This window comes from Antedon mediterranea, chromosome 2, assembly GCF_964355755.1.
Source record: "Antedon mediterranea chromosome 2, ecAntMedi1.1, whole genome shotgun sequence".
NCBI classification, from domain to species: Eukaryota; Metazoa; Echinodermata; class Crinoidea; order Comatulida; family Antedonidae; genus Antedon; species Antedon mediterranea.
In genome coordinates this window covers 18,578,868-18,597,050 of record NC_092671.1, presented here as the reverse complement: position 1 = coordinate 18,597,050, position 18,183 = coordinate 18,578,868, and the positions used below count along the sequence as shown (strand labels likewise).

Sequence of the window (18,183 nt, the reverse complement as noted above, 5' to 3'; positions counted from 1 at the left end):
CAACGTTGTGACGACGTTTGATTGTTGACAACTCTTTACAACGTTTTGCCAACGTTGATGTGACGTGTCAAAATTACTTTAATATGTTGACGTTTGCAGACGTTGTGCCAACCAATGATAACGACGTCAAACTGACGTTGGATTTATGTAATCGCAAGGCACATTTTTTTGTCAATTTTTCAACGTAAATACGACGTCGGCAGGACGTTAGGTTAACAACCATTAAATTCACGACTTATAGTACACGTTGTAATAACGTTGTAATAACGTCGGCAATTTGCCCGCGACTTTGTCGACGTCTGCCGACGCTTGCCGACGTCGGGCCAATGTCAAATTGCTAGCTGGGAATGCACCTCGCTTGTTTGGCTAACTCTGTATGCATAATCATAAAACTTCTTCGCGATCTGTGTGAAAACACCTTCTCAATCGCGACGAGTTGTAAACAATCCTAATTAGCATCATGCATAATGCATACTAATGGTTTGAAATCTTTGTTTACTTTCGCTCGTGACGATTTTCCAGACGAAATGTAATCAAATTAATTTACCTGTTAGTATTACGTAAACTTGTTGTTTTTGGCTCGAATATTACTTTGATATGGCCAATTTAAATTTAGAATATTTTTTTTTTCATTTCTTGTGTTTCAAGGGACAATACATCTTTAAGTAATGTCCATTGACGACGACGACGATGACGACGACGACATAATGTCCTTTCTGCTGAAGTAGTAGAGTTACCCTCTCCCTTCCTACCCTCCCTTCTCAAAGATAGGCGAGAGAGGGCGTTATTCAATGTTTTGGTAAATCTCTTATTTTTATCGATCGCGGCATGGGATGATAATTTAATATGAATGAAATTCATTTGAAAACGATTAACAACAACAGCTGTGTCGGTTGTACTTACTGCTGCCCTGGTAGGAGTCATTGATTGCATTGGACACGTCATATCGAAAATAAGCTGTTAATTTCAATAAAAACGGTAAGAATTATTATATAAATTTCTGAATTTAGGCCTCTAGGTCTAGACTTGTTTATTTTAAGAACCTGCCTCACCCGTATCATGTACGAGTAGTACACATTGGACCATCCTGGTGGTAATAATTAATAATGTTTTCATGCTTCATCATGCATTGAGTTACAACTAAAATTTACTCTGCACTTTTGGTATTGAGTTGACTACAGGGGACTCGGCTGAGCATGGAGTTATACATTTTATGGGCTGAGTCTCTGTCTAACAAGGCAAATAAACCATCTGACAAATAAAGTATGTTATGGGTAATTAAATAAATTATTTGTATTTTATCTGTAAATTAATAATATAAATCATGCAATTGTCGAAGTTACGATTTTTCTTTTTGTTTTGGCATTTCAGGCTTGAAAATCAAGGGTGGCGGTGACGCTTAACAAGATATATTTGGCTTAATTATAATATGAATAATATTTTTTTCTTTTTCAATAAGTTCACATCACAAAATTTGAATTGCTAATCCAATTTAACATATCAGGTCAAGGTTGTTGGTCAATTTCAGGGATACTTGTTGAATAATTGAAATTGATTTGCCACAAAGTTTCATCCAGAAATTTTATTTATTTTTATATATTTTTACTGAGTAAAAAATAAAGACAACCAAGTTGTCAGTTTGCAAGTAAAAAGTTCAAACCCATAGCAATCTGACATTTTTGTTTTGAGGTCCAACATTGTTTTTATTTGGATTAAAGATTTGTGCTCCAAAAACATGAATATGAACAAAGTTTATGAAAATCAGAAATGGGCCATTTGTTTTCATTATTAATATACAAAATAAACTTTAAAATTTTACCAAAAACACATTGGCTGGCAGCCATTTTAACTATTTTCTTTCTTTTTTTATTACATTTTATTCAGGTCAAATATTTTTTTTTCGGATCAAATTTTTAGTAAACCATTATGTGGCATATTCAACAAAGAAATGAAAAAAAAAATTCAAGGGGACAATATCTTTCTAGTTAGAGGAAAAATGGCAAAATCCAGTAAAAGTAGTAAAAACAATCAAAGTAGGAAACCTTTTGCCATTTTTTCCCTGACTGTTTCTTAATGTAAGTTTCAGTAAACTGAGTTTTGTGTAAAAATCTTTTTTTTTTTAACACATTCAGTGGTACAGTATAGGTACTTGCTATTAACTTCCTTCATTACTTGCTGACAAAAGACTACATACAGTATTATTTACTGGTAAATTATTACAGAAATTGAAACTGAATGCAGATTTTGGAATTTCCAAATTCTGATTAATTTCCTTTGTTTGCCAGAATTAAATGGAAAGTTATGTATCCATGACAGAACATCTGTCACATAGAATAAATTGGTACATTTCAAGGAATAAAACATATACAATAAAGTATAATGTATTAAAAGTAATTAATTGTCAATTACAAATTCAACCTGTAATTTATAAAAGTATGAGATAAGATAACCTTTTATTCATCCACTATACAGTAAGTGGAAATAATAATGCCTGTTTGTGGTCTAACAGTAAAGTAAAGAAGGTTGTGAGTTTGGAGTCAAAACTGAGAATTCCTGTTTTTCTTTTGTTTTTGCAAGTGTAGGCCTACACAATGTGCTCAACTCAACCTTCAGTGCATTGAATGTTAGAATGTTGTAAACATTTCCTTCTGATTGGAATTTCCAAGCTAAAAATAACACTTTTAACAGATGCTATTGAGATGGATATTTCCTATTTGTTTTTTTATTGGCTGTCTCAATCTATTATACAGTATAAGTCAATACAAAAGTCAATAACAATAACATGCACCAATTCATGGCTTTTAATGCTATATTTCCGTCCTAATTCATGCAACCATAATACATTTAACAGTGCTTTAAAAGAGGTTTAACAACATACATTTTTGTCACGTCTATTGACTGATTATACTGCATTGGTTACAGTAGGAATGATTTGTGTTTTACATTATTTCAAAGGTATACAACCCTGGACATCTAGGGAGCCATCAAAGTGTTTCCTTAATATAGGTGTCCTCTGAATACAGTAGGCATTGACCATGTGTTAAAACAATATTTCCTCTTCTTCACTTGGAAAGTTGACAAAGGGATGTGTGTCAAAAGGGAGGGTTCTACTGTGTCCAACATTACACTGTATAGAACATATTAACATTTATTTATTAGTACCATACAAAATGAATCACATCGGAAAAAATTTGGTACTTATATATTTGTCAATCTCGGGTAATTTTAAATTTACTTATGTTGAAACCAATACAATGATAAGGGATTAAAAATGCAATACATTCTAAATGTAATAATATTTATAAATGTATTTTTAACGAAATTATTACAAACTGTTCTTCAGACAAAAGCCTATGCTAGTAATCATTGTTGGGTTCGTCAAATAATTATTACACTTTGATGGAAAAGGTTAAAGCAGGAGGAGGACAGGAGAATCTACCATCAATCCATAAAAAACTCTGAAAGCCACCACAAATACTTTATTGCATTTTTTCTTTACACAAATTTTTTATTTGAATTTATAATTTGCTTTATAATTATAATAGGACCGTAGCCAGCATGAGGAACTCGCCTCATCTTAAATTTTCAATTTTTACCAACAACCTCAATTCCCCAGTGCAGATTGCCATATTTTATATTAATAATTATATTTAAAGCATCTTTGTCTCGCTATGGCCTTGATTAATTAATTATTTAAATACACCTAAGCAAAACAGATAAAATCAAAGTAATAAGTCAGTGATGTAGCCACGAGAGATAAAGTGGTGTGATGTTTTCCAGAAAACAAGCTGATTGCAACCGTACTGGTGGCTATGGCCCTCTAAGTAATGCTTAATACTTTGATTTTACCGGTTTCCTGATATGGTTTTATCTTTGGGTATGGTGGCTATAACTTTGTTGTCAGTGATATATCTTTTTTTCTCAATTAATCTATTGTACATCGACAAACCATGCTGTAGTTTTTTGGCCAGTTGTGACATTCCACAACCTTAAATCTAGATACAAGTTTTGACCTTCTTCACTCAGTTTCCAGACAATGCTATTGTTTTCTTAGCTTGTTTCACTTGGTTTTTCATATACCTCTTCTATAGCCATGTTTCCGTTCACCATTGTTCAAAGAGAAACTACAATGCTCTTCTACAGCCTAATTCAAACCTTTGCATGTTTTAGCTTTTACACCTAGTCCTATCCAATCTTGATATTCACCAATTTCCTGGACTGCATTCTTACTCCTGAGGACAATCAGAGCATATTGCTCCAAATGTCAAGAAACTCATCAGTTCTTTTTCAGAACTACATACGTGGTGTACCGCAAACTTGCTATCCAGTGTATCAGCATATTGATGTTTTTAACAAATTGCCTTTTTTTTTAAAGTAGGAATTGATTGTTGTTTGCATGATGGAAAACAGTGAAAATAAAGAAAAGCATTTCAAGGTTCCAAATAAACATCTAACAAAACTACATGAAGATGTTCTTTATCATATTGGTTTCTCATCAAAAGATGATCTTCCAAAATTGTTTGGAGATGTTAAGGTTTGTCATTTTTACCTATAGTGGTATTTTTTAAAGTGTTTGATCAATTATTAAATTGGAAAAAATATAACTTTTCTTGAATCTACGACATATAGTGAGCTGTAGAGTAGAGAAAAATGTAAATGTTTTTATTTTTTTTTTTAAATTGTGTTTTATTATATACAGTAGTTTAGAAAGATAACTCCATATTTTTCCTTTCTGTCGATGAAAACAATTTTTCCATGTACATTTTCTATATATGGAACGAGTAAAGATTTGATTGATTTTGATTTCATTAAAAACATTTGTTTGCCACTGCTTAATATATATCATACTATTCTTGAGTGAGTGACCGAGCGGTTAAGACAGTGGAACCGTAATCCAGCCCTAACATCGGCAAGGTTGGAGGCTCACTCGCTTCATGATTCTGGTGGTAGAACACAGCCACTGTGTCGTGGACAGATAAAAGAGCGCTTTATAATGGCTGCACTAACATGACGTAACCCTTATAGGAGAAGTAATTGAAAAGTGTAACATCTGAGTCCACAGCGCATAGTGACTATTTGTATTATGCGCTATACAAATTTAAAACCATTAATATACAGTTTTAATTGTATTCTAATGATGGGTACAGTATATATTTCCTCTTTCATCTTCTCAACATGCTGTATCTATCACCAATTTCCTTTTCCCGGTATGGAATTTCCAATAGAGATTAATGATAATAATGTTTTCATGTGTGAGCGAGTAATTATACACACTGGGAATTTCCAAAAAAGATATTTACCAGTCTATTATATAAATAATGAATAACTTAACTATTCTTTCAAGACGACAACATATTTTATTGGTTGAATGATAAAAGTCTCATCATCTTCCTAGTCTTCATCCTCATCTTCGTCTTCTTTGTCTGCTTCATTGTCTATCCTTATCCGCCCCATCGCTGTCCTTCTATGTAAATGGGCCATTTCACACTTGTTTTAAAACAGTTTGTTGTATAAATAATTTTGAGCCATTTACTGTAGTGTACTGTAATTGCCAACATGGGCTGCAGGAGCTTATTAACTGATACCAATAGTATCTAGAGTAGACGAATCAACTTGTTTATAAAACCATTTCAGTTTCAATCCAGACCTCTTTATATTATAAGCAAATTGATACAATAATAGTCAAGTCAAGTACAGTTAAATAATGCAGTTTAAATATTGGTTTTTGAAGTTTGAAATAACTACTTCAAACATGAAAATCATTGACGAACTTCCACTTAAAAAATACAATATAAATACTGTCATATGTCAGGGTTTATTTCTCATGACAATTAACAACTCCACTCCCAAAGACTTTGTTTATGTAGAGCATCTTGTGTATATGTTTGTCTTGTGAGTGGGATTGCCACCTTTGAGAAGGATAGTAAATGAATTCACTTGTGGTTATCCTTTGAAATTTTCCTAAAATGAAAATAAAAAGAATAAATAAAAATAAATAAAATATGTTTGGTATAGTAGATCATTAACTAATGAACAAACACAGGGAACAATCAAAGCTATCAGTTTCGATTTTTTAAATATTAGTTTTAGAATTTAAAATTACTTCTAGTTTCTACTCAAATATTATGGGAGACTTCCTACACAATTCAGTTAAGTAAATTATGAATGTTTAATAACCAATTATTTAACAGTACGTCATGAGGATTTTTTGGCCAGGATGGTGACTATCTGTAGGCGTGAAGCAATGAGTTGTCCTATCTGCTTTTTTAGAGGGTTGCCAGACAAGCGTCTGGCCTACCCTGGAGCGCTAACATAACAATAAGAATAATCATTTATTTGGAAGCTATTATTTTGTGAAATGTGTATAATACACATTTCACAAAATATAAAAATAACAAAAGTAATACAATAATTTAATAAAATAAAATTAATGAAATATAAAATGAATGTTATTTAATAAAAATAATGTTCAGTAATGGTATGATACTAAAGGTTAAAATTAATAAGAGAAAAAAAAGAAACAGAAAGTACCAACAAAAGTTAGAAAAAGTATGTAATCATTATTATGAAACATTGAATGAATAAAGGTGGAGTGTTAACCTAAAAAAAAATGCATGATTTAATAACAAAGAACAAGAACATTTCCACAGTTGCTCTATTTTCTTCTTTTCCATGCCCGTTTGGTTAAGCCTTTATTAGTAGTCTGTCAATTTTTGATATTTAATATGAGTACCACAACAACCAATCACCACAAAATCAATATTATGATATTGAAAGTAAAATTTGAGACAGGTTCTGATATCGATAATCATAAATACCAGGCACATTTGTTGTTTCAATGAGCTCAGGGTCTGTTTATTGAAAAAGGAAATGGTTTTAAAACTGTATTTTTTAGGAACTGTTTTTTCTGCCAATAGAAAAGGTTGAAAAAAAGAATTGACCTAAAATAGTTTCAAACTCCCACCTTATTATATCATCAAAGTTGATAATCAACAGTTGTTCGCATATTGATTATAGTTTACATTTGTTTGTGTCATCCTTGATTCTGCGAAGGTGCTAAAGATAGTGGGGACAGACTTTTAAATTGTGGAATGTATATTTTTTGTTATAGTTTGTGTGCATGGGAGGCAGTGCAAAAAGGATGTTTGTATTTGCAAAGTTCATGCAAGAGCAACTAATTGGAATTGTGGATTGCAAAGATGAACCGAAAGATATTTGTTCTACTGACAGGTACTCAATGTACAAAGTTGGTCCTGTACTAGCAGTCAATGTAAGCTGTATTAACACTTAAGGTTTTGGGCTAAGAGTTAAGATGGTGTTTATTGTCTTAGGTGAAATACCAATCTCACTCTTCCCACAAAATACTTAATTTAAAGGAAATATCTTACTAAGTTTGGTTAGCTATTTTTCTGCAATTTTGTGTTATAAAGATTAGAACTTTTATTGACTGAGATTATGATATTAACCTGAAGGATAAAGAAAAAATAGTAAATATGGTGAAGATTATTATAAACATTTTAATGAAAAGCTTGTGAAACGTGCTAAGTATTTCAATATTATTTTAATTTTGTTGTCATTATTTTGTACCTTGTTAAAAGTTTATCCCCATTTTATAGGTTTTAATTAATGAAAAATAAATAAGGCCTGGTCACCCTCCAACAACCACAATTAGAATTCTGTTCTACTAACTATATAGAGTACTGTATGGTATATCCACAATCTAGCACTATAGAACTCAAAATTAGCCTTCAAGAACTGCAATTTATACTCAAATCTACAATTCAGTATACTATGCAACTAATGCAACACGACCAACATAAAACAAGTAGTTAATAATGGAGCCTTTTGATATACCTGTTTGTTTTATCGACTTTTTAATGTATTGTCTTCGTTTAACCATGACAAGCGATGTGTTAATTTGCCTTAAACCCACAGTATTCAATTTGTGCATTATTAATAATATTATGGCCAAACATTTTTGTGCTGGATTTTCATTAACACATTTTAATCACATGTGCAAACATAACCCTGTCATACCATATTATATATGACAATTTTTTATATGGGTCAAATTGATTTTGTGGGTGCACGTAATTTGCCATGGCATAAGGATTAATGAACTCTCCCATAACATAATCCATGTTGTGATCCATCACCTTACCTACTGTACAGGCAGTATACAAATAGGGAGTATGAGTTGAATGGGGGAAATATATTAGTGATACAAGCATTTGTAAAGTATTTTAGTGTTGATGTAAGACCCTATTTTGCACTCAATTCTTTAATTTATCTTTTTTTAGCATGGTATAGGAATGCCGTCACTTTCTATATTATTGCATGAAGTAATGAAACTTTTGCATTATGCAAAGTGCAGTGATGTGGTAATGGTACGTATAGGAACATCTGGAGGTATCGGAGTAAAACCTGGTACTGTTGTTGTTACTGAAACTGCTGTCAATGAAATGTTTGAGCCAAAATATCATCTTGTAAGTTTATTTAAAATTGATAATTGCAGATTGAGAAATTGCTTGTCCTATTGACACATTTTCAGTTTTCAAATGTTTTATAAAAAGAAATAATGCAATCGGCCATCATATGATTTAATTTTCATACTTTGAGAAACAATTTTGATTTATTAACTGGCCATATAGTCGAATTGAATTTTTTGTTTGATAATAGACTTCTACTACTGTAGTACACAGCTATATAAAGTACTATAATGTTCCTTTTTTCCTGTCAAAAGGCATTTCCCTAATTTCTTCTCACCATTCATCTTTGGTATACCATTAAATGTTGGATATTGTGAATTCATTTTTTGTTTCTCTGATTTTTCCTCAGGCCGTCCTAGGAAAGATCAAAAGTAGAAACACACCATTATGTAAAGACATGCTTGAAACTCTATTAAGCTGTAAACAAGAAACTGATTCATTTGATGTCGTGAAAGGAAAAACATTGAGTACTTCTGATTTTTATGAAAGTATGATAACTTTTCTTATTTTTGATCTCACTCACTATTTGATGACCGATTTCAACTATGATTCGCATATACTGTATACTGTAATTATAAATATAATAAAATACAGGAAATTAACAATTTTATGGGTGGTTGTTGAGAAAAATTTAAAAAAACTATACTTATATCCCAAGATGAAGTCAAGGGATATAGTATGTCTCCATCACTGAGGGCTATATTTGTAACCATGCCCTGATGAAAGCCCAGTCAATATTTATTTATTTACCTTTACCAATGTGGTTGTACTGTAGGCTAGGCCAGAGTAATGCAATTTCTGTCTGTGCAGATGCTTTGATTTTATAAATCAAATCAAATGGTAATTGTTAAATAAAAAAGATATAGTGTGTGGCCCTACTAAATTTAACAGCACCAGTAATTTTTCAAATTATTCATGACCCTGTTTTCACTGCTCTGTACTCAACACCAGGTTAGTTTACCATATGGATATGATTGAGGCTAATAAGTATTTGGTGCTTATTAGATAAAAGGTCATGTAATATAATATTCACCATAATAATAATCAAGATGATAATACAAGCAACATCAATTGTGTGCATATGTCTTAAATTCAGTTTAAAGAAACATTGTTTCAAACTAAGTATTTTTTATGAGAGGTAGCCTCTTGGGTAGGTGTTAAAAGGTTAAGTGTCAAACAACAATAATGGTCAAGAATTGTAGATAATTTCACAAATTTTACAACCTTGACATCACAAATAGAGGGTTGTGCAGGTTCAAACTGTTACTTTACTTTTTAAAATGATAATGTGTTTAATATAAATCAAGCTTTTTTACATAGAACTGTGAGATGGTGCAGAGATGTTCTAAAAACAGTAAAGATGATTAATTAATTTGTTTTTCTTTAAAAAAATATCTTCATGATCTCAAATTTGGTTTTAGCATAAGCCTGAAGAACAGTCAAACTTTAAAATCATGAACATTCTTCATATTTATCAATTGTAAATTGTTGTGATAGACTCTCCCACAGAGTAATTGGGCCTATATAGAGAAAGAACACAACCTCCCTGACCTTGGTGTTATGTTGACATAATTGGTTTTAGTGTGGCTTTACATATATATAAATATAAACTAAAATCAATTTATTTTAAAGGCCAGGTGCGGGCAAAAAATTTCTATTGATCATACATTCCAATAATTATCGATCTATAGTTTCCCCAATGTTTCATAATTTTTGGGATTTTATTTGTGTTACACAAGCTTGTTGAAAATAAGCACTTTCTTATCAGATAGTTCAAATTACACAGTAAAATCTCTATTCTTTTGTACACAAATTTTGTAAATAGAGAGGCATTTTAAAAAGCTATGAAAAATAAACGGTGTGGTAAAAAATCTTCTCAGATGACTAAATATAGGTAATATAACTTGAATATTACATTTCTGATATTTTTATTCAACTTCAGATTTTTATTTTCATGCTATTGCAAAAATTATCCACCGTATATCCACCATCTTTTTTCACTGTCTAGGGCGTCACCAGACATGCTATTACATTAGGTTAATATACCTAACTACTGAAAAAAGTCTTCCTGGTTTTTATGGAAGAATTTTGCCAAATTTTGTATTTGATCATATTAAGGGAAATGCATGTTTTTTTCGTCTCAATTTCTGTTACAAATATTTGATTTATGTACAATTAACCAAATGTTATATTTAAAATTCATGCCTGTACCTGAGCTTTAAGTCAAACTGCCCTCTATACCCATACAGTTAAAGATGATAATGATAGTAAAGTTATAGCCATGGTTACATCAGAAAGAATTTTATTTTCTTCATGCCTAATTGACTAATATCAAGCAATTGTAACACACAATACCAAAGGATTTAGGACAATTGTAATATTGTAACAAATGACAAAAGTTCAACATTTTTATAAACATAATTTAAGAAACTGTTAAATAATAAAACCTTTAATGTAATGTCAAAATAGTCTTGTTCCAAAGTAGAAAATCAATAGGTCTATATGGATTTTTTGATGATTGGTATTATGATATAAACCTGAGAAAAAAATGTGTGACAGAGACTCCACCAGTTGGTTGGGTACCCTCCCGCCTCCCTCCCCCTCTTCCTCCCCTGTCTTGGCGAATTTTGCATTTTTAAGCTGTTTTAGAATGTTTACCAGGAAATGTTTAGTGACAATATCGGGTTGTTACAATTGCAACAATATAAGATAGTGTTAGTTGCGGATAGTAGACTGTCTGGGATTGCTTGTGCTGTTATGGTGTAATAAAAAGGGAATCGGACTATAGTATGTGATGTCATGAGTTCGAGCCTGTCTGTGCCATATCCTTGCTTTACTCTGTTGGTCCAGAAGGTCGCTCACAGTAGGTCATCTGTGTAGGCACTGCATTGCTGGTTGCAGTGGGGGAGCAGAGGGCCTACTCTGAATTTCCTTATTTTGAAAGCTTAAAGATAATAATACCTTTACCTTTATACCTTGTAGTTCCTTCCTTTTTCCTTATACCTTATACCTTGTAGTTGGATTAAAGGTTAGGGTATGGAATGGAGTAGCATAAATAAAGTCCACCATTTAAGGAAATGCTGTCAAATAAGTTTTGCAGTCGAAAAGGAACCATTGAATAATTTAATAATTTTTTCAACATTATCAATGCATATTAGTTTTATTGCATTCTCTTCTCAAGATCTTAATATCATTTTGCTTTTTTAAACAACAAAATAATACATAAGAATGAGAGTGGTAATTGTCAAAATACTATAAATAAAATAACAGAATCTATCTTGTATTGTTATAGATATTGTAAACTCATAAAAAATATTGATTTAATATCATAACAAGCATTTCAACAAAGTAGTTATGAATTGCTTTTACGCACATGGTTGTGATGGACACGTATTAATTTCTACTGCAAAGTAGAAGTGAATTACAATAAGAACCAATAATTCTGTACAGTACTAACATTTGGCTCTAATAGCATTATTCCAGCCTCAAATTTTTATATTTTATAATAAATTGTATTTTATTATATTATATTTTTATTTTCCAACATGGTAGTGTATGAATTTTCAAACTTCACATTTTCTTGTATAAAACTTTCATAGCAGCGTTTTTCATATTTATTTTGAGTAGGCTATAAATTATGTTTCCCCTGTTTAAAGCAGTATGCAGTATAAAGCATAAAAGCATAAAATTAACACAGGTTAAACTCTCTTCAACCATACTGTAGTGGTAGAACAAGTCTTCTTGGATAAGGACTTGGGTTCCAGTGTACATTTATAGCTCATATGCACTTACATCAAGGTTAGGGTTACCCTGGTGTACTGATCCATAATTGTGAACAGGAAAATGGCTGTTTAGTAGCAGCTAAACGCGAAAAGACCTGTATAAAGATGAAAGTTCAGTGTGCCTTGAAACGGTGCTCACTGTAATCCATTATCTGTGAATTCAATTAAACCTATAAAGTAATAGCTAATCTTTAATTTTGTTTGTATTGAAGATCAGGGACGCTTAGATGGTGCTTTGTGTGACTACACAGAAGAAGATAAGATGGAATATTTAAGAGAAGCAGAAAAACATGGTGTCAAGAATATAGAAATGGAGTCCACATGTTTTGCTGCAATGTGTGACACTGTTGGTATACCAGGTAAGAAATGTGTTGATACTGTAGATTGTATAGCAAAACATATTTTGAATATGTCTATGATTATACAAATAATGAATGTTTATGAGTGCGATGATAAAAATAATTTCATGATCTTAAATATTCAATTTCAACTTTTACTAAATGAAATGTTTTTTTTTCATTGCACACATACAGTATAAAACATTAATTATTTGTTTCAAACAAACTTTAACAAGAGGGTTGGCCAAGGCCTTAACCATATAAAAAAGGAATCAATCCAATTTTGGATGCAGAGTACAACAATTATAGATGGCACACATTAATAGGTTGACTACTGTGTAACAAGAATAAACATAATGAATTGCACTCTTGATGTAAGAATTTAATGGAGCAACAATATCATGTGACCCACAATCCTCAAATCAAATGACAAGAATCTACTCAGGTTGATAAATACCCATTATAATTTTAATTCACTGATTGGTTGATAGCCATGATATAATTTTTAATTAAGATAATACTACTATAGAACATGGGTGACATCATGCAATTTTACTTCTCTTTTCACAATGCTGTAAAATGATGTAAAAGACAAAGTACCTACTGATAATATTATGTTTATTACAGAAATAAAAAATTGTCTTTATTTAACTAATCTATATATTTTTGTTCCCACAAGAATTTATCTATATCCGAAAATTAATTTTTTTTTTTCAAGTAAAAACATAATATTATGTTTACTTTTTTGAATGATATTATGAACAATTTTTTTTTCGATGTAGCAATTTGTATTGACTATTGCATTGCAGGGACAGGATATTTTAAAGGCTGGGAGAGGGTTGGATGCCAACATTTTTCGTATATATTAATTATTATATTCAAAGTAAATAAAGAGGACTGTCTATAAATATATATTTCTAGTGGTCGTCTTTAATTTTCATTTTGCCTTTCACATGAGTATATACTGTATTAGAGATTATAAGGTCACTCTGTTTTTTAACAAATGTTTTGATCATTTTTAGCTGCCATAGTTTGTGTTGCTCTGCTCAATAGACTGGAAGGCGATCAAGTTTCAACGCCACCATCAGAACTGAAACAGATGGAAATGCATCCACAGCAGATAGTGTCCAGATACATAAAACAAAAATTATCAAAGTAATTTTGCCAAATATGATATTTCTATTTTTATAGAGTAAATAATATTCTATCATGCTGTATAATTAAGATAAAAATATTGGCTTACAGTTTTCTATAATTTAAGACATTTCAAAATGTCCTGTTAATGAAGTGTTGTAGTGTCTTGTCAAAGTGTTGACAAATTTGCAATATACATTTACACATGTATGTACGAATACTACTATTTTAAGACATTTTATTGTTATATAAATATAGAGATTAGACTTAGATTTAAAAAGCAGTAAACATTATTTTATAAATTATTTAATGCTATATTCTTTTTAGTTATACTATAAACTTATATTTTTTTTACTGACTGAATTTCTATATATTTATACTTAAAATTATTATTATTTTAACTGTCATAAGAAACCAGGGATATCATTTTTCTTTTGGAAAAACACAATCCTTAAAGTGGTTTACTGTACAATTATTTTGTTATTTCAACCAATTTTATTTATATTTAAATCTATCTTTTAAAAAATAAAATGCTTCTTCCAGCTTATAAAAATATATGGAGTGTAATAGATTTAATGCAGCTGCTGTTGAAAACCACAATTGAAAAATATATTTTTGTTTTTATAATATTATATTGAAAGACATTTAAATAAACCTATTGAAGCGAAGTCTTTCGAAATTGAATTTTGCTGCAGATTTACTCTTTTTCCCCTGATATATATATATATATATCAATTATAAGTACACTGTATCTTACTGGTTTTTGTTCTTGATTTAATAAAGACAAATATAGTCCAGTCCCTAAGGGGAAATGATGTTACCATAGTGGATACAAGTGTGCCCTTTGGCATGTTGATAGAACATGATATGGAGATACCAAAACAAAGTTACTTGAAATCTGATTTGACCTCTGTGACCTCTGACCTCAATTTTTATATTTCTATCTTAAACAGCCATATCTCCGCAACGGGTTTGACAATTGAAATGATATTGGTGTCAAACAGATCAGAGGGTACATATTTATATTCGCTGTAATAGAACTTTTTTCCAAAAAACGCCCGGAAATGTAATTTCTCAATGTTTTGACCTTTGACCTCGGCTTACTATATCTCAATAACTACTGGTCAAAATTTCTTGAAATTTGTTTCAAATTGTTAAGAGCATACATATTTATATATACTCTAATTAAACATGTTCTTCCAAATCCACAGGAAATGTCATTTACTGACCTTTGACCTTTAATGTTTAAATATGTCTGTATCTCTGTAACCAAATGTCATAAAAAGTTCAACTTGGTGTCAAAATGTTCAAAATGTAAACATTTATATTAGCTCTAATAGAAGATGTTATCATATTTTTACTGGAAATGCCAGTTTGAGGTATGACCAGGATATACTGTTAAGCGTGCGTGTGTCATACTTATAATAATATACCTAAAATATAGATTTAATGGACCAGAACTACACTCAATATCCTATCTAGCCTTTCACAATTTTTTTAAAACTTAATGTTTAATTTAATTTCAATATATAATTCCATCGCATGGTAGGCCTACACCGTAAGAGCAACACTTAATATCAACAAAAAATTAAATAAACTTAAAAGTTAAATATCATTAAAAAAAAAAGAAAGAAAATCAGGATCTTAAAGAAAGAAAAGAAAAATTAACCAATGCGATTTGATACTCATAAAACATATGACCTAATTATCAATTAATTGCTTGAAGTATGCTGACAAAATAAAATGTTTGAAACAGTGAGGAAAAAGCGAAGAAAAGAAAAACATATGTTTAAAATATTAGAAATCTGAAAAGGATCAAAGACAAATTAATTACAAAGCTGATTTCTTTTCAAGAACATACTGTAGTGGAATATAAAAGGAAAACAAACCAGTGAGCAGTCAAAATTACCATCTTGGCTTGATGAGGCAATAACACATCCAGCTCATAACACTATACAACAAAATCTTTGAAACCAGAAGAAATTAAGAGAAGCAATGATAATTATACTTTAATCCACAAAAACATGACAAAACTGACATCAACCATTACCGACCAAACGAACATTATCACATGTACACAAATAATTTACAAAAGTAATCAAAAAACAAAATCAGAGACCGACTAGAAGTAAATAAACCAATATATAAGGCTTTATACAGTAGGACCATCTTATACAGTTGGTCAATCAACTAAAATAAAAAGGAAATTTAACCAAAATCACAATTGACTTCCAGCCTCTTTTTTGCTTTAAATTACAGTTTTTTTGGGTATGCACTATATCATTTTTTTTTCAATCCAATTTTTGGTGAAACTATTATGTGTGACATTAAAATTGCATATTCAACAAAAATATTTGTCAAAATTACTTTTGTCAGGGGGAAAATAAGTATATCTTTAATAGCATGTGATATTATTAGCAAATATTTCAAATGTAGTTTTAAAACTTTCCCATTACAAACAATTGCCATAATTCTGATAACATTACAATACACCCATCCTCTGGGACTTATTTTCAAATGTAGCTAAAAACTTTCCAGTACAATTCCGGTCATTTTGATGTGTATAGATGCATGCAGTAGCATTGGAAAGGCGAGAGAGGGGGAGGTGGTTGGGGTGATGGAGAGACACATATTTTTTACATGTTTGTCTACACTATAAACTAGTTTAACAAAAAAGGTGTGATGTGCCCAAATATGGTAGTGATATGTCATTCATCGTGTCCATATATGGGCACATCACATTTTTTTGTCGCATAAAAATGTTATAGTGTAGACAAATTTTAATATTTGTGTAACATGTAACAAAAATATGTGTCTCTCCATCCACCCCAACCCCCTCCCCTCTCTCGATCTCTTTTTTTAGATTATTAATTGCTAAATATATGCAAAACGATGGGTCATAGCTCAAAATGACATTTCCAATTGAATTCTGACAAAATATTTTGTTCGAGCAAATATAAATGTGTATATTCTAAACAATTTGACACCAAACTGAACTTTTTAGGACAAATAGTTACCGAGATATTGACATATTCAAACATTAGAGGTCAAGGGTCAAAAAAGCTTAATTTATGGTAATTTTTTGAAAAAAGTTTCTATTAGACTAAATATTAGATTTATTTTCTTAACATTTTGAGCCCATTCTCAAATCTCTGAGATTGCGTGTTATTGAGATATTAGGCAATCAAGGTCAAAGGTCAAACTGAAAAATAAAGCCTTTGCGGCCATTTTTGTACAATTATTTTCATTATAGCAAATATAAATATATATCTTCCAAGCATTTAAAAAAAAAAATAAATGTAAAATGTCCCTGCGTTGTCAAGATATGGCGATTTTTAGTTATATAATAGAAAAATATAAAAATTGAGGTCAGAGGTCACAGAGGTCAAATCAGATTTCCAGTAACTTTGTTTTGGCATCTCCACACTATACTCTACCAAACTGCTATACTGAAAAATTTGTATCCAGTTTGGTAACATCCCACCCCTTTTTCTCCCCTTAGGGACTGGACTAATACAAATTATTTTGACCTAGTATAATAATAATAAAGTGGTATATTGTTTTTTTTTTCCATACAGTACTGTATGTTTAATTAAAACATAGTTTGAATGTATTATAGAAATATATATTCTTAAACTATAATAATAATGATCTTAAAGTTTATAGTGCCTTATATTATATAGCTTATGTCCAGGAAGAGTGAGTTTATACATGTTGTTTACTACATGAGATCTCTGAGATTATTTGTATTTGAACAACATTTTTAGTTTTTCGTTTGTTTAAATCTGAATTTTGATGATCATGGCATCAAAATATAATCCATTTGGATGTTGCAGTTATAAAGTGTTTTTAACATTAACCATACCATTAACACCAATACGGGTGGTCAAATAAAGATACTTGCCAAAATGATTAATAATATCTGTATTAAAATAGTACATCAGGGTCAACGTCAATGGTTATTATTACATTTAACTTTAACGATCTAGCAGCATATAATATTTATTATTTAATTTCTTTATATTGTTTACTTATTCCTAAGGGTTTGAGGTTTTGCTGTGATTATATAACAAATGAGTGGACGATTCAATACATTTAGGGTTGGTGGATTTTTTTGTGGAATCTACAAATTTTAAATGGGTAAATTTAATATCATATTTGTTTGTTTGTGTATTTGGAAGTTTTGCATATACTGTATAGTACACAGAATACAACTCAAATGTGTCCATTGTATAATACTGTTTGTAACACAATACTATACAGTATATAATATGATGATAATCCGGATTCTAAACATTCATTATCATCCTAAAGTATTGACCAATAATAATCTTAAGGCCCGAGTTTTACATTAGTGACTTAAATTTACACACAGTACGTAATTTGTGTAGGATTGGTTTGTTTCTGATTGTGTGATTTCATTTGTGTATAATGGAAATA

The 18,183-nt window shown here is 30.6% G+C and overlaps 1 protein-coding gene across 2 annotated transcripts; it reads left to right on the top strand.

Moving 5' to 3' along the window:
- The first annotated feature begins 842 nt into the window (after positions 1 to 842).
- On the top strand, positions 843 to 14,150 carry LOC140039744 (uridine phosphorylase 1-like). Of its 2 annotated transcripts, none has more exons than XM_072085354.1 (7): positions 843 to 978; positions 4,379 to 4,534; positions 7,112 to 7,270; positions 8,301 to 8,486; positions 8,839 to 8,977; positions 12,484 to 12,630; positions 13,632 to 14,150. In XM_072085354.1, exons 2-7 carry the CDS (start codon positions 4,397 to 4,399, stop codon positions 13,766 to 13,768), a joined length of 906 nt encoding a protein of 301 aa, XP_071941455.1. In that variant the 5' UTR covers positions 843 to 978; positions 4,379 to 4,396; the 3' UTR covers positions 13,769 to 14,150. The 2 variants fall into 2 exon arrangements, with proteins under 2 accessions (XP_071941455.1, XP_071941456.1); XM_072085355.1 differs by having other exon boundaries at positions 4,376 to 4,534.
- Positions 14,151 to 18,183: the final 4,033 nt, after the last annotated feature.